Source organism: Sus scrofa, chromosome 5 (genome assembly GCF_000003025.6).
Source record: "Sus scrofa isolate TJ Tabasco breed Duroc chromosome 5, Sscrofa11.1, whole genome shotgun sequence".
In the NCBI taxonomy this organism is placed as follows: Eukaryota; Metazoa; Chordata; class Mammalia; order Artiodactyla; family Suidae; genus Sus; species Sus scrofa.
The window spans coordinates 20,002,281-20,024,461 of record NC_010447.5 but is presented as its reverse complement, the minus strand read 5'-3'; the positions used below and the strand labels follow the sequence as shown (position 1 = coordinate 20,024,461).

General features: G+C 42.8%; 1 protein-coding gene across 1 annotated transcript in view; it reads left to right on the top strand.

Moving 5' to 3' along the window:
- The window catches only part of TESPA1 (thymocyte expressed, positive selection associated 1), a 50,854-nt gene continuing 35,658 nt past the window's right edge, over positions 6,986-22,181 (top strand). Inside the window, 3 exon segments of the mRNA XM_013997591.2 lie at positions 6,986-7,171; positions 17,358-17,565; positions 18,320-18,362. Coding sequence (XP_013853045.2) covers positions 17,403-17,565; positions 18,320-18,362 — 206 coding nt within the window. The 5' untranslated portion in view covers positions 6,986-7,171; positions 17,358-17,402.

Genomic DNA, 22,181 nt, shown 5'->3' with positions numbered 1-22,181 from the left:
AGAAGGCTTTGGTTTAAATCTCATTCATACCCACTCTCTCATTTCCTCCTTCTAAGGTAGGCCTGGTCAGCTGCTAGCTCTGAGTAGGTGAGCGCAGGAGAGGCTCCAGAAGAAGGAACTGTCCCCTTGGTGCAGGAGGAGGTTGGTTGTGGCAGGAGCAGGTGCCCGCGAAACATGAGGTGTTTCCTCCATGAGGTCGACCAGAGCAACTTGCCTTTCAAAGTCAGGGTGGTTACGCTCCAGTTTTACTTTCTCTTGTGTGTGAATCACTTCCTTTCAGATTCTCTCTCTGGGCTTCTCTCTGGTTTGGTTTCTCTTCTTTCTTCTCCTCCACTTGTTCCTCTTTCTTTTTCTCTCACCCTCACAAAGAGAACTCCCCCCTCCCCCGCCCCATTGGAGCTGAGAGTCCTGCCCAGACCGAGAGAGCTGGGGTTGACACCGCACCGTCTCCCCTCTGCGCTCTACCTCTGATGAGAAGCTGACAGTTATCCCACTTCCTCTGATTAACCGCCACCACACTGGTGCAGCATTGTAACATTTTAGCATTTTTCCAGAAATCCTGGTTCATTGTTCTCCAGTCCATCACTGGGCTCTGCCCCACACTCTCACCAGCCCCATGTCCACTCTGCCCACCAGGGTCTCTGGTCCACTCTGGGCAGGGAGAACAGTCTAACTTTGGTGAAGGCTTCCCTCTGTAGTGATGAGAGGAGGATGAAGACTTAGAAAAGAGCCCCCTCTCTTGCTCCAATCCGCTACCACCTGCCTTTCCTCATAGGAACCCAAGTTTTTGTGTACAGCCTCTAAGCCCTAACCCCACACTCAAACCCTACATTCCCCTCTTACACCAAACCTACAGCAGCCTCCAAATTCTATCAGCTGTTGTGGCTTTTAATGCCTATCCTATTTAAGATTTTAGAGTGCTGGACCTAAAGATCCCAGCTTTAAATGTTCCCCAAATCCATGAGGTCCCTAACCTGCTGGCACGTGCTCCATAGTTTCTCAAAGGTTCAACCTTAAATGCTTTCTCCCAAACCCTCTGATGGCTCTTCAGTCATTCCCCTCCTTCTTTTCCTACCACCAGTTATGGCATTGCTATGAGTGTTGATGTTACACCAGGTACCGGATAGAGAGGAGAACCCTAACAGAAAATAAATGATCTTTAAGGTTTTTTCCAGTATAATATTTTGTGTTTCTAATAATATTCGCTACCATTTATTGAATGAATACTGTGGGGAAAACAATGGATGTATCTTAACTCTAGTCTTCTTTTCTTCTGGATGGGGAGACCAAGCAGAAAATTATTCTACATTTCTTTTCCCTCAAGTCCTTGGGGTTGTCCCAGTCCCCAGAGTCCCATGACTCCCATCCTGTGAAGTCCCCAGATGCCTTCTCCCCTTCTGCCTTTACCCTCACATTCTACGGACACCAAGCTCTGTCCTGCTCAGAGTGCTTATAAAACACTGAGCTCTTGTAGTTTTCAGAGTATAGGGTCTTTTGTCTCCTTAGGTAGGTTCATTCCTAGGTGTTTTATTCTTTTTGATGTGATGGTAAATAGGATGATTTCCCTAATTTCTCTTTCTGATCTTTCATTGTTAGTATATAGAAATGCAATGTATACTCATTTTGTATTCTGCAACTTCACCGAATTCATTGATGAGCTCTAACAGTTTATAGCCAAGACATGGAAACAACCTAAGATTAAGAAGATGTGGTACATATGTACAATGGAATACTACTCGGCCATAAAAAAGAACAAAATAATGCCATTTGCAGCAACATGGATGCAACTAGAGAGTCTCATACTAAGTGAAGTAAGCCAGAAAGATAAATACCATATGATATCATTTATATATGCAATCTAAAATATGGCACAGGTGAACCTATCTACAAAACAGAAACAGACCCATGGACATAGAGAACAGGCTTGTGGTTGCCAAGGGGGAGGGGGGAGGAAGTGGGATGGACTGAGAGTTTGGCGGTAGATGCAAACCATTACATTTAGAATGGATAAGCAATGAGGTCCTAGTGTATAGCATAGAGAACTATATCCAATCTCTTGGGATGGAACATGATGGAAGATAATATGAGAAAAGGAATGTATATGTGTATGACTGGGTCACTATGCTATACAGCAGAAATTGGCACAACACTGTAAATCAACTATACTCTAATAAAAATAAAATTTAAAAACAAAACAAACAAAAAAACCCCACTGAGCTCACTACATGAATCACACATGAGACCCCAATGAGGACTCTAAGTTAAACAATGTGCTTCTAAATTAAACAGGCTTGATCAGAAAAAAGAACTTAGGTGAGTTCCTATTGTAGCTCAGCGGTAATGAACCTGACTAGTATCCATGAGGATGTGGGTACAATCTGAGGCCTCACTCAGTGGGTTAGACATTGGGCCTCGCCATGAGCTGTGGTGTAGGCCAGCAGCTGCAGCTTAGTTTCAACCCCTAGCCTGGGAACTTTCATATGCTGCACCTGTGGCCCTAAAAATCAAAGCAGAGGGAGGGGGAGGAGGAGTGGGAGGAGAAGAAGAGGAGGAGGAAGAAGAAGGAGAAGGAAAAAAGCATAGTTCACCAGACACTCAAACAATCTGTGTTTAAACCATCTGAGTATGATGAAAAATACAAACATCATTATTTAATCTAGAGAAAGCAGAATTGAAGTGGCTGTAGTGGAGACCAGCTTTCCCACAGGTAATTTCTTTGGGATGCTCCTCCAAAAATAACAAACCAAAAGAGAGTAAGACCTTTGGGAAATAGAAACTCCAAGAGAGTCACAACATATCAGCTTATTAAAAGCATCAAGAAGTTGTGCCTTAAAGAATCAGGTTTTTCTTCTGTTAACCATGTATTTCCCCAAATTATATGATCACACAAGAGAGTAAGCCCTCCGAGGGATTGCATTTTATATTGTCTCTTCTTATATCCCCTTGGATCTATCTTATCTCAGGAACCTAGAAGATCCCAAATTAAACACATTATTTTTTTCTTTTGTTGTCCACACCTGTGGCATATGTGAGTTCCCGGACTAGGGGTTGAATCAGAGCTGCAGCTGCCAGCCTACACCACAGCTTGCAGCAGCACCAGATCCTTAACCCACTGAGCAAGGCCAGGGATCGAACCTGCGTCCTCACAGAGAATATGTTGGGTTCTTAACCTACTGAGCCATAACAGAAACTCCTAAGTACAATCTAAATAGAAGTATAATTCCAGATCTCTAAAGGAATACCCTCTGCAGAGGCCTGTGGACATACAGCTCTTTAGTTCTGCTCAACTTACAAACAAGGAAGATACAGCAAAACAAAACAAAGAACTTTCCTGCTATTAAGTTGAGTGATTCAGGGGAACAGGTGTCATTTTTACAAAGTTAGCAAAGCCTATTTCTTGGAATCCTGTACACATAGTACACAGAAGCAGAGAAAAGGACGAGATGACCTTGGAGGACCCTTTTTCATGTGGGGAAAGTTCAGAAAACCCTCAATGAGTTGAACCCCTACCTCTTCCTTTAGGGCTCTACCCCGAGCTCTCTCCCCACTGTTGAGCGTTTGGTACAGGAAGAAGACAAACTCACTCAAACTCCCACATCAGTCATTTGAAGAAACAGACTCTGTGGAAAACGGCGGTCTGTAAACCCCAGGATCTGAACAAGGAGAAAGCTGAGAACTGAAATGGCAGCAGATCACTCGCATCTGGGCCTGGGCGGAGGGGCCCAGCTGCTCGGCCCAGAGCAGAGGCTGCCAGCAGCAGCTTCTCCATCATGGGACAGCCTCAGTGGGCAGCTGTGCTGGCTCGGCCCCAGGTCTGGCTGGGCAGCCTGCCAACTAGTGCTCACTTCTGTAGCTTCAGAACTCGGCCCAACCCCAGCTCATCTGTTTGATGGACACCTCGGTGCTCAGAAATTGTTCTTACTCATCAGTGTTATCAGGTTACATGTCTGGACGATAGTATCATTCAAAAGCAATTCTTACTTGGCTATGCAGCCGACAACAGTTCCCCCCAGCCCAACAAATTCTCTTACCTTTCTAATGACTTCTTACCAAAGATCTGTCACTTAATATTTTCATTTTCCATAAGAAACCACACAGTTACATGAGAGAAGAGAAAACAATGTGTGTACGTATTATAGATTTCTAGAATCAAGAGAGGCTTGGAAAATATTTCTCTAGTTGTCAGAAGAGGAACCTGATATCCAAGGAAATTAAATAACTGTTCTGTAGCTAGTATTAAAGTCCGATGGCTTTTTTACTCACTGTTTAGTGCTTTTACTAAAATTCAAAAAGCATAAGGGAGGGCCCCCTAGAATAACCAGCTGGCCATGTGATAAGGCGTTGAACTGCTGAATCGCATGGGCAGTAGAGAGCTAACTCAACATCTCGGTTAGTTTAAGGGCTTTTATTTTTAACCAGGAAAAAAAAAAAAACATCAAAATCTCATAAAAATCTTCTGGAATTCTGAACTGCATCTAAAAGTAAAAAGACAATCAGTTATGTTTTTTGCAAGGCTATGGAATTTGTGATCAGAGAACTTCACAATGTCCAAGATATAAAGGCTCTTAAAGTTATCAAAGGACAGAGGAAGGGTGGATGAGAGAGCGAGAAAAAGTACAATTATGGAAGAAGACCAGCATCATACAGGAAGTCTGGGTGTCCTTGCCCTCCTGGGAATCGGATAACCTTCATCCTATTTTTCAACAACTGCTTGTGAAGAAAGCATGTCTTAAAAACAAACAAACAAACAAAAAAACATACATAGAATTTTTTTAATTAACAAAAATAATTCTTAGAAATCTGTCTGGGAGTTCCTGTTGTGGCTCAGTGGTAATGAACCCAACAAGTATCCATGAGGATTCAGGTTTGATCCCTGGCCTTGATCAGTGGGTTAAGGATCTGGCGTTGCTGTGAGCTATAGTGTAGGTTGCAGACTCAGCCCAGATCCCACGTTGCTGTGGCTGTGGTGTAGGCTGGCAGCTGCAGCTCCGATTCAGACCCTAGCTTGGGAACTTCCATATGACATAGGTGCAGCCGTAAAAAGCAAACAACAACAACAACCAAAACAAACAAACAAAAAGAAACGTATTTGTGAAATGGCTTCTTTAATGAATAAGGTCCTTTGATGGATACAAGGATATAGAATGCTGGGTAAATTGAGAACTTGGTCTTAAAGAGCCTCTTAAAAATAGCCACAATTTGTTGAGCATTTGCCATGAGTTAAGCCCTGAACTAAATGCTCCAGCTTCCTGTTTTTCCTATAGCTTCACAACCACTCCTTTAGGAAGATTCTCCTTGTTTTGCAGTTAGGCATTGAGGTCTGGAGGGGTTAATTAATGTCTCCAGAACTGTAGAGCCACCTGGTGCCAGGATCTGACTCTGACCATGAAACCACACGTGTTTATCACAATGTTGGCCAGGGACAGTCATTCCCGATGCTGAATAGTCCTGTGCCTTCAAAGTCATTTGATATCCCAGGCACTAAATAGCAGGAGCAGCTTCCTATCACTCTAAAAATTAAAATGCCCTGTAGAGGTGGCACTCTCCCTGTCCCCAATATGTTGAAGATAACTGTGAAGGAAAATAATGAATTTCAGAAATTTAAAATTAATTTGAAGAGTTCCATTATTTAGTTTTTGTAGTTAATGTGTACAGAAAAAAATATATATAGCGTTAAAGAGACCAAGGGAGTGCTAGGCTTGGTTTTTTACTTGTTGATTTTGAGTTACTTCTCAAAAAAGTATATATTTAGCAACTACTATGTACTGGAAAATGTGATAGACATTCTTATCCCTACATGTAAATGAATGTTGTGTGTGTGTGTGTGTGTGTGTGTGTGTGTGTATTAGAGAGACAGACAGACAGAAAATTATTTTAATCCTATTTATCTTTGAAGAAAATGATGTTTAGAAAACTTAACTTGCTGAGCAGAAATTTTATTTAGGCTTCTTTCCATGGTACTATAACTCTACTTCGAATATCCAATGAAGTAGTCCTATTGGCAATTGGAAATGGAATTTGAGAACAAGGTAAAAAGAGATCCAGCTGTAGTTACAGCCATAAAATAGAAAGAAAAAAATAAACACGTGAAAATCAGTCACAGTTAGCACATTACAGGTGTGTCTTGTACAAAAATATTGTGATAAGTATGCGTGAGTAAATGATACAAGGAAGAAAAGAGAATTAGGACCAGGAAGGAGAGATAGGAGATAACTTGAATGGTGCACCACCAAACAAAGAAAGAGTGTTAGGAGATATTATCGAGGATGTTGAATGCTGGTCAGGAGTGAAGGTGATAGAGGAATGGGGAAAAAAAAAAATTCTAGCATCTAATAAGCCTTCTTGGACCTAAAAGCCAATACATTGAAGACATCTCAAGGGTGTGACAGATTTTTGAAAATCTTTGGGAAAGCAATCATTTATTTAAAAAGAGAAATATCTTGGCATTGGTTTGAGTATAAACACAAAACATTAAAGAAAGTCAACACAGAGAAGACAGTTGCTTACAATGGTGCCGTATTTGGAAACAAGCTTCTGGGGAATTTACCAGAGTGTGAAGGAGTTATAAAACAGATCCACTCTGGCTTTGAGCCCTCTCGAGTGTGTGATGGGGCTGTTAGCATCTTCTCTGAGATAAATGTGAGATATTTTTCAGGAGAGAGTATTACCATTTTTAGACACTTCTCTTTCTGGGACAGAGTCTTATGTACAGCAGTGGGATTATTTGAAGCAATTATATGGTTAGAAGACCTCCCTATATACACATCCTTAAATGAGCTGTACCTTCCCCTTAATAGGAAAAGATCTGAAAGGCCGAGGCAGCTCTCTGACGGGAAGGGCTTCCTGGTGGTGAGCTCCGGGCACTTCGGCTATTTTGTTCTGCAGTCAGGCTTCTGAGCGAAAGAGCAGAGGATGTGGCTGGGTGGGAGGCGGAGACTGTACATGTGTGTGTGTGTGTGTGTGTGTGTGTGTGTCTGTGTGTGTGTGTGTGTTCTTATTTCCGTTTCCCCTTTCAAGCTGGCAGCAGCAGTTTAATGAAGACAGAGAGAAAGGTACAATATGCAATATGATACTTTCTCACTGTCCTCCCCTCCAGCCCAATACTCAGGAAGGGCTTGGCCCAGCTTTGATAACTGCTTTGCCTCTAACTCAGCTCTCTACCAGCGGACCGGTGAGTAGAACTTCCACCTCAGTTTTAAGACTATATTGATTCAGGATGGTGCTGGAAGATAGGAGGAAACAAGGCAGAGAAAAATCAGGCTGCAAAGAAAAGGGAAAAATCAAGAAACAGGTTCCACATCCCTGGCTTCAACCTTAAAAAACTTCTCACTGTGCCTCTTGAGACAAGGAGGTCTCGTTACCTTTTATTTCCCTTCGTGTTATCAGAGAGGTACTCTTTCTAGGGTTGGAAAACATGGGTTCCTTTGCTAACCTGAGTTAATATTTAGGAATTTTTCACATCTCTCACCTGAGAAGTTACTCTCTCTGTCCTGCTGTCCTCGCTTTCACTGTAATTTCAATCTAATCTGATTCTCACTTTGAAAAGCTCTCTAGGAGAAAGGTTTTCTTAGCTTCATCCGGGTCCTATTCTAGCATCCATAGCTCTGACTCTCGGGAATACTCAGCCTAAGGCAATTTTGCTTCTTGTGGATCTCACCACTTTCTTCAGAAGTTGTAGAAGGAAGTTGTTGAGGGGATTAAACTATAGCTATAGAAACGAGGGTAGAGGGGAGCAAGAAATTATACAATTGGACAACGCCAGGTCACATTAACTGGAAGGCATGAGATGACTAACCACCTGCCATGTTGGTTTCAAGTTGTCCGTCTCAGAGATGGGGAGATGGATGCATTGACCACTTCATGACCTATGTAATCCTGAGGGGGGATGGGGTCTCTTCCTCCAGCACACCTTGTGTCAGCTGAATGTCACCACCTGCATGAGTTCGGGGGAAGGTAGAGGAGTGGAAAGATCCTCTACCCTGGGGTTTTCCCATGCCCTTGTTGGTACTGAACCCACTAGGGGGTGGAGGGGCTAAGGTGGGTGCCCGGTGCAGAACAATGACAAGATAAAAGAGCCCCACAAAAGGGCTTCAATAAGACCTTGACAGGTTTCAGAAGAGATACCCAGTGACTCCAGCTACCACAAATGGCCCTGAAGAGAAGGGTAAGGGAACCTTCTAGACAGTACATGGCAGCGCTGAGGATAGGAGGCTGGAGGTTGTGGGCTTTCAACTCGTGTGTCCAGGCTTCATTTATTAGGCTTGACTGATTAGAGCTCAAGATCTGGTGTAATTTCCCTGTAACTTGAAACATGATTAAGAAGAGGGTAAGTCAGGCTGATTCTCTATGCTACCGAGAATATTATCAGAGATGACGAGCCGAAGCTATCACAAGAGGGCTAGAAAGAGATCTAACAAATGATTTCTTGTTCACAGCTCAAGGAGTTTAGAAACTCTTTACCACCATACTAATAACACTTTCTCATAACTCCTTTGGCCCCCTGAAATGTAGGTGGAGACCTGTGATTGAGCTTGATGTAGTGGCTGGAGACTCAACACCATCATTTTTCGTTCAAGTTTTATGATTCATATTTTATTAGATAATAGAGAGGAGGTTTGGTCCCAGCCCAGATCATGATTCATACAGCAAGAGAAAAATATCAGATGTCTATCTGCACTTGATAACTGCCAACTGTTCTGTTTTCCACCTAAAGGACAAGATCAAAGCGGGCCTTCCCGTGCCCAGTCTAGTGTGCCCTACCCACCCCCACCCACCAGGTCTAATGCAAAAAGACTTTATACACAGATTTTAGGCAGGAGAAGAGAGGGTTCTTGTAAAAGAAAAAGTGGGAAGAATAAACATGAGTACATGAGGGACAGAGCTTCTTTACCAAAAAAAAAAAAAAAAAATAGGACTGAAGAATTCAAAATAGGAATTCATAGAACTAGCTCAATAATGGAGAAATCTGCTCATTCTCACTCTTGTTGCTAGACTGAACCACCTGTAAACCAGTCCTAATGAACTGATGTATCATATTTTTGATGCCTTGATAGCCCATCCAGATGAAAGACTCTAAGTCTCCCAACACCAAGAGCACAGAATTCCTTTTTTTCAAATGTGCAACTTTAACATTTCCTGTAGGAGTTTACAAACCTTCCATAAAACTCATCCTCATGGTGGAAGTGGAAGGAAGAAAGAGAAGGAGAGAAAAAAAGGCTGAAGATGGTCTTTCAGGATTTGCTCAGCTAAACTTATTTATGGGAAAAAAGGGGAAGAAAAAAGAGGGAAAAGAGTTGTAAAATTGAATGAGCGTTTTTTTTTTTCTTGGTATTATTTATCAAATAGCATCCCTCTTTCTCCTCAAATAGATTGAACTGCTCCCTTAGACCACAGAAGTCTCAGAATGCAAAAATACTCTGCTCAAGGTAATTTTGGTTCAGATGACCTTCCAAATGGCAACGTCATGGAAGAGGGTTAGTCCTATCTGTGAAGGAATGTGAGAGCCTGTTGCAGGGGTTGGGGATATGGAGAATGGGGGTCGGGGGACAGTCAGCCTGGCTTGAGGTGAACTTTGTCCTGTCCGCACACTGAGAAACTGGCTGCCCTGGGATTTCCCACAACCCTTTGCAATGGTAGTGATGTCTGCCTTGGCTGTGAATGCGGATAAGGTGCATAAGTTTCGGAAGGTCTTATGGGCCCCATCATGGAAACTCCGTTTCCTTTTTCTCTCCTCCCACACTTGTTTTCATTCAGTCCCAATTCATAGGCACTGCTTGGGGTGTAGGCACAATACGGACAGAAGAGAAGAGAGGTCTGCCTGATACAGGTCCAGAGAGGAGGCCCAGAATGTAAAAGAAAAACCAGGCACGAGGTCTTAGAAACCAAGAGTGGAGGAGGAAGGCTGTGTGGTGTAAAGAAAGAAAGCACACACCTCGGACTCAGAACCTGTGTGTGTCCCCTTGATAACAATATTCTATGTGACTTCAGATAAGCCCCACTGCTCTCTCCCTCTCTCTCCCTCTCCCTCACCCTCTCTCTCCCCTTCTCTCTCCTCTTTCTCTCAGTTTCCTTAACTGCAGAATAAGTGATCAGGGTTAGATGATCTCTCTGACCCCTTTGGGCATAAAATAAGAACAAAGGAGACCTAGTCACTGCTTACTTTTCATCTCTTCTTAACAACATCATCCTTCTTTCACCATCTGGATTTGACATACATTTCTGTACCCGGCTGCTCATTCCTTCTTCTTCCTTCTTTCCTCAGGCCTGAAATGTTCCGACTTTAGTGAACAGTTTCGATTGAGGGAAAATTAATAATGACAATAATTGTATGTATTAAGCACCTCCTTCATAAATCAGGGACTTAATATACATTCTCTAATTTTAAACCCCAATAACCCAACAAGTTTGGCACATTCTCTGTTTTACATATGAGGAAACTTGGGTTTGGAGGGGGTAAGGACACATATGCAGTCAGTAGACAGAACCGTGATTTCAAACAAGGCTTACTCTGCCTCCACAGCCCACACTTTTTCTAGTTTTCCTTCTCAAGGGTTGACCATCCTTTCTAGGCCCCTTAAAAATACCCCCATAAAATTGTGGCACAGCTGAAACGAATCCGACTAGGAACCTTGAGGTTGCGAGTTCGATCCCTGGTCTTGCTCAGTGGGTTAAGGATCTGGCATTGCTGTGAGCCGTGGTGTAGGTCGCAGACATGGCTAGGATCCTGCGTTGCTGTGACTGTGGTGTAGGCCAGCAGCTATAGCTCCGATTAGACCCTTAGCCTGGGAACCTCCACATGCCGTGGGTACAGCCCTAAAAAAGCAAAATAATTTAAACAACAAAACAAAACAAAATACCCCCATGGCTAGATATCTGTAGGTAGAGCTGATATTTGGCAGATTTAGATTGGTAGGTCCATAGTGGTTGTTAACATGTTAAAATAGGTCCATTTCAAATTATGATAAATTCGTTGCTCCAAGCCCTCTGAATGCCCATCACTAACTCAGCTATCCCAGCTCTTCCCATAAGATTCCCTGGGCTGGCACCCAAAACTCAGTGCCATACTAGCCATGAACTTGAAGGGCCCAGTCAACAGACTCTGACTGCTGTCTCCTCTGCTTTGCCTGTGCTGCTCCATACCCACTCCTGAATGGTCTAAGTGCCACAGCAATCTACAAGGAATGTGACATTCCAGGCAGACTCGCTCCTCTGAACTAGAACCTAGTTGGACCCTTGCTGCTAAACCAGTCCACCATCCTGTGAAGGCAAAATTGCTTCATAACCACCTGGTTCGGGTCAACAAGGAAAACTATGCCAATAATCAGACAAAGCAACGCTTCCTTTCCTAAGATTGTCACAAAGTCAAGTATATATTACTTCTGGGTTATCAGCCTCTCCTATGTTAGGCTACAAAATGGAGAGTTTATGTAGCAAGTGAAACAGAGAATTTACTAAAATAGTTTCTCCTTCCCTTTATATTAAATTACATTTACTGGAGTTCCCCTTGTGGCTCAGGAGATTAAGAACCCGCCTAGTATCCATGAGAATGTGGGTTTAACACCTGGCCTCGCTCAGTGGGTTAAGGATCTGGCGTTGCCATGAACTGTGGTGTATGTCACAGACACGCTCACATCCTACATTGCTGCTGGCAGCTGCAGCGCCAATTGAACAACTAGCCTGGCAGCTTCCATATGCCGCAGGTGCAGCCCTAAAAAAAAAAAAAAGAAAAAAGAAAAAAATTTTTAATAAATTGCATTTACTGCTGACACCTGCGTGGTGATCTTAGATTATTTTCTGATTCTATTGTTAGTGGAAATTAGAGTCAGACCAGTCTGAGTTTAAATCTCAGTACCAAAAATCCTAAATATATGATTAGCCGGGCGAGGACTAGTCACATATCTCTCAGTGAGCTTCAGATAACAATATTTAGCTCAGAGGAGATTGTTGGGATTAAGCAAAGTAGTTTGTTTGAAGGGTTTTATGGAGAAATACAAGGAACTCTATACATCTCCGTTATTCTGAATACCCACTGCTTTGACTTGCCCGTGGTAATAGGTAGTGAATCTCTAACGCCATCTCTCTTACAAAACAGAGATGGAAGTAGTGACGCTCTCAGTGGAGTAAGAAGAACACACCCACAAGGTTTTCTCTGCTTCTAAAGTTACTGCTTCTGATGAGGACTTTTGTTGGAAGGTACTCATTTCAAAGCTCTTAAACTACTCCCTAGTCTTAAACCACTAAGAGTGATCCCTCTTGTTAACTTCAGTCCTGTCTGCCCCAATTTCTTCTTTTTACTGAAACATCCTCAGAACAAGGAGAATGCTCTCCTGCTCTACTTGGTTGTAGTCAGATTCCAGAACACTCGACAGATTGTGAAGAAATATTTGGGGAGTAAACCTTTAGAGAAATGTAGGGCAGAAAGGACAGGAGTTCCCGTCGTGGCGCAGTGGTTAACGAATCCGACTAGGAACCATGAGGTTGCGGGTTCGGTCCCTGCCCTTGCTCAGTGGGTTAACGATCCGGTGTTGCCATGAGCTGTGGTGTAGGTTGCAGACGCGGCTCGGATCCCGTGTTGCTGTGGCTCTGGCGTAGGCCGGTGGCTACAGCTCTGATTCAACCCCTAGCCTGGGAACCTCCATATGCCGCGGAAGCGGCCCAAGAAATAGCAACAACAACAACAAAAAAGACAAAAAGACAAAAAAAAAAAGGACAAAGGACTGAAAATGATAGCAGAGGGGTAAGATAAGGCTTTGGGGTGATTCGGGCAAGTAGTAATAGAACCAGTGTGGTATTTGAGAGGGGTGTGTTTAGTGGGAGTGTCAGAGAGAATCAATCAGAAGGCATCAGGCTTCCATCCTCACAGAGTAGAGATTAAATATAATATTATAATATAAATCAATATCCAGAAAGATGGTACTCAGATTTCAGAAGGAACTTTTGACCAAAGAATAAAATTTGGGAGTTCCTGTTGTGGCTCAGTGGATTAAGAACCTGACTAGTATCCCTAAGGATGCAAGTTCAGTCCCTGACCTCACTCCATGGGTTGAGGATCTGGCGTTGCCACAAGGCTGTGGCTGTGGCATAGGCTGGCAGCTGCAGTTCCAATTTGACCCCTGGCCTAGGAATTTCTATATGCCATAAGTGCGGCTTTAAAAAGAAAAAGAAGAAAAAAAGAAACTTTGCAGTGGAAAGTTTTGGAAAATATGTTTTAAGAGAATTTGATAATTTCAGCTTATAAAATTCAGTGAGACTTGTGTGAACCTATTTTCTATCAGCAGAGTGTGGACATGACTAGGCCCTAAGCCTTTTTCCTCTTCACTGCAAGCAATTCAAAATATTATCATTAGGATTCGAGACCCTGTGGTAGGTCAGGAGCCCCTGTCCTGTGACACACGCTAGATGAAGATAATTTTTCAGCACTAGTGTGATACTTGGTCCTCTGCAGGCACAGTATCTACATGAGCCCTTTCTGTTGCAAGGTACTGTATGCCCAGAGGTAAGGTTTAGGGGAGAGGTTACCTGCAATGGTGGATGCAGGAAAGGTAGCCACTTACATCTTGTCAAATGTGGTATAAGGAGGGTGCTAGAGTTGGGTAAGCGAAAGGAGACGGCTGGAGGAGGCCTTCAAAGGGTAGATGGAATTTGTTTGAGTAGAGATGAAGGTGGATGAAACTCTGTAAGTTAAAGCAAAGAAGCAAAAAGTTCAAGAAATGCTGGGGGGGGGGATGGGAGGGCATCAGTGAGCTCTCCTGACTGACTCTCACTCCTAGGGCTCCTTCTCACCATGGGGTCATGGGAAGCTGGAGGTCCAGGAACCCCAAAAGTCAATGTTAATCTGAAAGGAAATTTGTTAAATGGGATGTAACTCCAGAGGCCACTGGCCATGTCCTAATTCTTATGGGAAAAACTACACAAATGCATTTTTTCCACAGGTATTATTCCTACAAATATGTCTAACTCAACTAGAATAAATGCATAAGCCTTGGTATCTGAGGCACACTTCTACCACATTGAGTCCCACCAGTTCATTTCCTAGAGGATGAAATCAATACCCAAACAGAAAATCGAATCAACTTGCCAAAAGTCAATTAATTGGAGGAAAGCCCCAGTCTCCTGATTCCCAGTCCGTGCTCTTTTCACCGCACCAAACTCCATTGCACGTATAGGCATATGTTTGTGGATGACTCGTTTGGAGGAAATATCTCCACGCCCTTCTCTCTATCACAAGGTCCCCCAAGGCCTTCAAAGATGCCATCCTGATAGCTGTGTACATCCATCCTTCAATTCTTTCTAACACTCTCGCTGCTGATGTGCTTGTCTGATAATCATTTGCCACTTCCTCTCGATTCCCAGAAAGAACACCCACTTTTATCTCCCAGCAACACAGCTTCCTTCTGTTACCAGTAACCAGACAATTCTATTTCTCCCTGCCTCAGAATATTGCTGTATTTATACTGTTCTCAGGTAACGCCTCATGAACCGATCTCTCTAATCCAAGAGTGGCAGAGATGGGGAAAATCAGATGATTCTGTTTTAGGCATCAGGAACACAGCAGTGAACTACCCGACCAAAAAATCTCTGTCCTGATTAATCAGAAGAGTAAACCATAAATTAGATTAACAAATAAAATAAAATATGTTAGTGATAAGAACATGAAGAAGCAAATCAAGCAGGGAAGGAACTTGGTGAAGGTGACTACTCTCTGGAGGCTCTGGAAGCCAGGCCTGGCCTCACAGATAAAATAGCTAAGAGTTGGGCTTTGAAGATTAAATGTGCCACAGGCTGAGGGAAAGGAAGAGGGAGAGGGGAGAACATGAGAAAAAGCTTAAGATAAGAGTGTAAGAGGGCAAATTAGCTTATGTGAGTATGATTTCTATTCACAGATGTAGGAGGATAGATACCCATCACAGAGGATGTTGAAGCCCAAGTAGAAACCTTCATCACTCATCTCAGTTAGGGGATTCTTGGCACTGTGCTAGGCTTTAATGTTTTCTTTCTTTCTTTTTTTTTTTTTTTTTTTTTTTTTTTGCTTTTTAGGGCCGCACCCAGGGCATATGGAGGTTCCCAGGCTAGGGGTCCAATTGGAGCTGTACCCACCGGCCTACTCCACAGCCACAGCAATGCAGGATCCAAGCCGAGTCTGCAACCTACACCACAGCTCACGGCAACACCGGATCCTTAACCCGCTGAGCAAGGCCAGGGATTGGACCCGCAACCTCATGGTTCCTAGTCAGATTCGTTTCCACTGCGCCACGATGGGAACTCCAGCTTTAACGTTTTTGTTGAGAAAATGAGTCCAGAGAAAGGGATTGAATTTTCCAAGGTTATACCTTTAGCAAGGAGCAGAATAAAGCGTGGGAATCGGATGTTCCATCCATCCTTCCTTCCTTCCTTTTTTCCTTCCTTCCTTTCTTTCTTTCCTTCCTCCCTCCCTCTCTTCCTTCTTCCGTTCCTTCCTTCTCTTTTTCCTTCCTCCCCGCCTACTTTCCTGACTTCCTTTCAAATTCCCCTAATCACCAAAGAAGTTCTTCTTGTGCGCTAAAGATTTCCTGTGATTTAGGTCCATTTTCTCCAGAAATTAAAGACAATTGGCAAGTCGGCCTTTGACATTTTCTTCCCCGGGCTGTTAAATATTAAATATTTTGGAGGTGCAGGGCTAAGTAAATGCAGTCTAACAAAGTTTTTTAGACTCTTTTTCAGAAGTCTTTAGGGGCAGTTTCATCTTCATGTCATCGCAACAGCTCTGACCAAAGGGCAACAAATTCTCTCTGTTACCCCTCTTTGTGGCTTCACTCTGTGTCACAGGCTTAATTCAATCAGTTAATTTCCCCTCATAGGCACAGGCAGTGGACAAAGGGCCAGGTGCCCAGGGTTAATAAATTTCATAGTGCCAACTACTATCTCTCCCTCAGAGAAAGAAAACATGACTTAGACTGGACCTGAAGTAAAAGAATTTAGGTCAGACAGCAGTAATTATGTACTATTTTCCTCTGGATGTGTTTTGTCTGTAACAAGCAAAGGCATCCAAAACAACTTTATGGCGCTAGGAATGCATTTTATGTTCAGGATGTTCTTTTCCAAAATAGCTATTTTAGTGCCTGCATTGTTGAATGCTTCCCTGATGATTTTGTTTTTAAGTGTTTGAAAAGCAGAAGTCTCTGGAAACTGGCATTCTTACTAATTTTTTTTCGTTTTATTTTTCCTTACTCCATCAGTTAAAGGTGTAGCTACGCGGATATAGCATTTACAGCAGCTCCAAGGAATCAAGGGATAAGAGAGGGATGAGGGCTGGCCCCACCTGCACCTGTTCACTGCAGCAGGTTGGGAGTATGGCCAGTGGGCAAGAGACAGGGGGATGGAATATAAGCCAATGATTGCCCATTAGCCTCAAGTCTTTGGAAGCTCCAGCTGGACAATTGAATGATTCATCCCCTCTGTCTTACATTTTGAATAAGTGGGTCATGCCATCAGAATGTATCTTTTGGAAGAATACAGAGGTGTTGATTAGACCGTGGGAAATGGAATATTAGCACATTGGGGAACTGAGGAATTAACTGAGAACAATGGAGAAACCCAACCTGACACATTAGAAAGTGATGATCCTGAGGGTGGTAACTGCTAATTGCTTCAGGCAGTGTCTTGTTGTTTTATTGTGGGATTCCCCCACCCACCCACCCCAGAGAAATCCTATGTGAACCCCTAATATATTAAACAGGAAACAAAACAAGCCCAGAATGACTGTAGTTAGGGTGACATCCTAGTTATGAGACCTTAGAAAACTGGTTTAACCTTTGAGATCTGAGATGTCTTCATATGCCTTTATAAGGATCAACTGTCTGAAATTTACAAATTGCAAAGTTAAAGATTTTTTAATTTTGTACCCGCTTGAGCAGCACACATACCAAAACTGGAAGATGCGGAGAATGTTAGCATGGTTCCCTGGGCAAGGATGACACACAAATTCATGAAGCATTCCATATTTTAAAATATATGTATTTTTTAAGTTCAAGGGAAAATCCTGGGAGACAAAATTCTTACAGATTAAGGAAAATGTTTACTAATATAGCATTTCATCGATCACGAGAAGTAGCAATTCTTTAAGTCGAAAGTACTTTCCCAATGTCCCTTAAATCACTTGACATGTTTGAAGTTTCTGGATTTGAAAGATTTGCCCTGGTATTTAGATTGTTCAGAGCATCTCTTCTTTTGGAAGACAAAGGAGAAGCCAGATGTTTCCTCCCTCTTCCTGGCCAGAGGGGTTATGCTCCTTTTGCACAGCTGGGAAGATGCAGGGCAGCCCTGGGAGTGGTGGCTTCTGAACAGAGGATGCAGAAGGATCACTGTGTTCCAACTCTCAGGACAGTGTCCCTGCAGCGGGCGGCCGTGAAGTCTGAGCCAAGGCCATGGAGGGCTCTGTGCTGAGCCCCACATCCTGGGAGAAACGTCGGGCCTGGCTGCGTCAGAGCAGGCACTGGCAGACCCAGGTCCTGGAAGAGGAGGCGGCCGCTGCTCTGCAGGATGTCCCGGATCCTGAGCCTTCCAGCCCTGATGATGTTTTCCAGGAAGGTAAGAGGCATCAAACAGACCTTGTCTGGTAGTAGGAAAATGTGTCAGATGCCCAGGTCTGCAGTGTGGGCAGCAGGGGCCAGGTTGAGGCTTGTTTTACCTGGTTTCAGTGAGTTTAAAGGAAGACAAGTAATGTAAGATATGAGTTATGTGAGAGACGGCATAAGATTAAGAAAAAGGAAGAGGCACACCTCTGCATCTATGAATGGTTGGTATGTTTCTGTTTTGTCTGTGTAACAAGATGACGCTCAGTCTGGGTGTCTGGACTCACTGCGGCTCAGCTGTGTGGTGTCATCTTGGGCCAGTCACTCACCCCTCTAGGACATTCTTGTTTAATTGAAGTATTAGTACCTGAAATAGTAACAGTACCTTTTCCATATGCCTCTCAGAGCTTCTTTCAACCTCTTTGGGACTATAGACATGAGATTGAAAAATTAAAAAATAAATTTAAAAATAAATCTTATGTAAATAAACCAATCCTTGCTTATTGTGTAGGAAACGAAAGAAGCACAAAAGCAAAATTGTGGTTTTTTTTCCTCTCTCTGTCTTTTTTTTTTTTTTTTTAAGAGAAGGAGCCACCCCTGTTTCTAAACCGTGGGGCATTTTCCAAGTTTTAGGGAGGAAGGGGGCAGGGAGACAAAGAAAGATGATATATCCGCTATTTTAAGGATAAGCTTGTTGAGTGGTGTGAGTTTCAGGGAGGAAGTCTGATTTCCTTCAGGTCCCGCAGTGATCTGCTGTCTGACTTTTCTAGGGAATCCAGTCAACAAGATTGAAGGCTGGCTGCAGGATTGTGGGTGAGTGCTGGTGAGGCCCCGGGTCTGAAGGTGGTTGATGGTTGGATGTGCCAACAGGCACTGACTCTTGGGAACTCAGAGACAGGGACATGAATTTGAATTGGGCTTAGTGATTAGAAGTGAGGTTGAAATGAGGGGAAGGGGATTGTAAGGATTCGGGTGAGTGGGAGGCTTGGAGCTGTGACTCAAGTGCATCATTGGGCTGAGGCTAAGGTAGGGTCAAGGTCTGGAAACATAGGCTAGATCTGGTCTAAAACCAAGAAGGATGGAAATAGGCAGCCACAGGGAATGGGTGGGCTAAATTCCAGATCCTTGCTCCCTTGCTCTGCCCTTCAGACTAGAGTCTTACACTATGTAACAAAAGAGGAGTAGAAGCCTAACTGTTCTTATGACCAAAGTCGTTCATCATTATGAATCATTATGTTGTTTATTTCTACTGCAGAACACAGGAAGGGGGGCTAAGGGTTTGCTTCCACTCATTCACAGACGAGGTGAACAAGGAACTTCAGGGCAAAATATAGTGGCTCTTCCCTGAGAAACACTTTAAAATCTGAGACTCCACAGCCCATCAGCCTATACCATTTTTGGCTCAATCTACCCAGACACAGAAGGAAAGCTTCTGTGACCTACTTAAGTATGATCATTTGTGTGATAATGAATTCTCAGAACTTATTAACTCCTGCCCGGCTCCTGGCTCCTTACTTCCCTTCCAGAAGTGTTTCAAGCTTTATATAGCCTTTAATCTGAACTCATTTATTAACAAAGAAATAAACCCACCCTGGCTTATTTGGTAGGAAATAAATAGCACTGCTTAATCCAAGGTTGTTTCTTTTAACACTGCCCTGGAAAGTAATGCAAGGAAGGATTTATTTTGTATTTTTGTTTTTTACAAACCATATTGTCCTATTGTCCTAATCTGGTTCAGAATTCATTGACTTCAAAGTCAAGGGTAATCAAAATATACAGAAGTGAAGGGATGGTGGTAATAGAAATGTTTGCAGCTTTAGGTGTGTGAGAATTGTCCTAGGATTTCAAATGCGTCCCCAGGAATGCATGTGGTGCAGTAGGTGAAGAATCCAACTGCAGCATCTCGGGTTGCTACAGAGGAGGTGTGGGTTCAATCCCTGGCCCAGCGCAGTGGGTTGAAGGATCCAGGCATTGCCTCAGCTGTAATCATAGGTCGCAGTTGCAGCTCAGATTCAATCACTGGCCCAGGAACTTCCATGTGATGCAGGTGCAGGAGAACCAGTGGGCTCAGTGACTGTCTTTATCCCCTTAATTACTCTTGAGGCTTATCAATTCAAGTCAACAATTACTATTGACTGTGTATTTGATAACTGTCTGATTGTGTACATGGCCTGGAGGGCTGCCAAGTAGTTTAAAATACACTCCTTGACCTCAAAAATACTACATTCTAGCTGAAAAGAAAAAATTCTCAGAAATACAAGACTGGGTGGGGGAAAAAACTGTAACTGCAATGTATACATCTAAGGATGACCTGACCCCCTTGCTGTACAGTGGGAAAATAAAAAAAAAAAAAAGAAATACAAGACTGTAAATTCTAGAGCTCCCTTCTCTACCTATATTCCAAAAGATCAACCCCAAACCCAAATATGTGATGGAAAAAATAGTCTGGTGAATGAAAAACTCCAAGATTTGAGCCTAACTCTTGTACTAGCTGTGTAACCAACTGCAAGCAAACAACTAAAAACTCTGTCTCAAGCTCCTCTGCTATAAAGTGAAGAACTAGAATAATAAAGTTTCAAAAGTTTCTTGTAAAATTTAGATGATATGTGTACAAGAGATTTATGCTCAGTGGTAATATGGGAGTGGTGAGTGTCAGGGAGGAAGAAATTTTTCTCTACCTTCTGAATTCTTCGGGCTGCTGTGAGAATTAAATTGACAGGAGACAAATTAACAGAAGAAAAATCAAATAAAAGTTTAATATTATGCATACATGGGAGCACCCAGGAGAAGTGAGTGCTCCCATGTACTCACCAAAATGGGGAAACCTTAGCTTTAAGTACCATCTTCAGCTAAAGACAAAAGATGCTCTTTAAGGTACTGCTTTGGGACTTTGAAGGGGAGGAAGGCAATTCAAAGGGAGATAGCAAATGTTTGGTAAACAAATAATTACTGGACCCTGTCAAGACAATGGGATACTGAGTGGACTTTGATCTCTAGAAGTTCCCCCACCGCACCTAGTTCGTGTTCTTTGCAAATATCTCTAGTGATAGCCCTCTATTCAAATTCTTTAGGCAGCTGAGAGGGAAGGTCAAAGTTTCTTCCTAAATCTTTTGAGCCTTGGTTATTTTCTGCTTGAAATAATCCACATGCTACAGACATTTTGGGGTGGCAAATGTTGCTCCCTACATGGGGTTTATAAAGGATGGGCTTCATGCTTCTTTAAAAGTTCACAAAATAAGTCTATCTGTATACCTTGCAGTGTCTATCTGCATCATTTTAGTTATCAGGAAAATCCAGATGTGATATCGCTCAACTTTAGGATGGTGGTTCCCTCTAGGAAGGAAGAAAGTTAGGAAGGAACAGAAGTAAGATTTCTCCTGAAAATATCTAACTGTTCGAAGGCCAGTTCTGTCAGTTTTCCCATTGCACCAGGTGCCTCATTCTGATCTTTGCCCTGATATCCTTTCAGGGTGTATGCAGGTCAATGACTGCAGTGGCTAATGACTGGATTCTTATAGAACTGGATGGCAGGCAACATTCTTTATTTTACAGTCCCTTCCCTTTCAGTCTTACTTTTCACCACAGTTTGGGACGCATTTCGTGACCAATTTGTCCCGTGGCACTAGAAATACTTATTCCCAGGTCAGGCAAGGATTTCATGCATTGATAGGCCACACAATATGCTATTACTGGACTAGGTCCAGTTAACAATACTCAAAAGCCTCTGGATCACCTGTCTTACCTGTTTGTTGTGGTCTAGGCAATGGTTTCCTTTTGTTGCTTCTTCCCACATCTAGAGTTACACCATTACAATCATTGATCTTATAGCACTATGTATCTGATCAATCATGACAAGTAGCCAGTGATCATTAATTTAATTCCCAAGTCACACCTGGGAATACCAAAAAAAAAAAACAGTAATCCTATAAAATAAGCAGAATCCGAGTAATATGGCTAGTACCATTAATACTTATAAGTAAGTATTTAAGCTAAGACCTTCCATTAGCTGCTACCTAGTATCACTCCAGGTCATCTGACCAGTCTGTTGTGCACCAACTGCTATCTTTAAGGGAAGTGATATATTGGCATTTCACCTAAAGGTCACCAAAGATGTGCACACATAAGGTTAGTGGTAGGTCATAGTGACCCCTGACAGGATTGAGATAGAAATATTATCATCTAAGGCATGACATGACTGGTGCCAGCAGGAGAAAAATTGATCTCTATGGTTGAACAGATATTTCTGCTATTGAGGAGACCTGGTTAATGCAAAATGCAGGTGCACAATGCACACTGGGGAGGAGGGAGGAGACCAAGTGGGCCAAGAAAAATTTTATGTTTCAATTTTTGTCTTGCCTTAAAATGAATTTTTATTTTATAAGTCTTTACAGACAGAATCTATGGAAATTGCTAGAAGCTAAACATAGCCATATCCTTCTTCTCACAGTCCAATTCTCTCTATTCTTTGCTTATGAGTTGGGTATACAAGAAGAGCACTTACCTGACTCTTCTATGGCAGACTTGAAATGATGCTAAGGGACCTTTCAGTGCAAGCATGGAGAGAGAGGAGCAGCTATGGATCTTATCCCTAGTCATTGATGTGATGTTCTAAGCAATATCCCATAGAAGGCC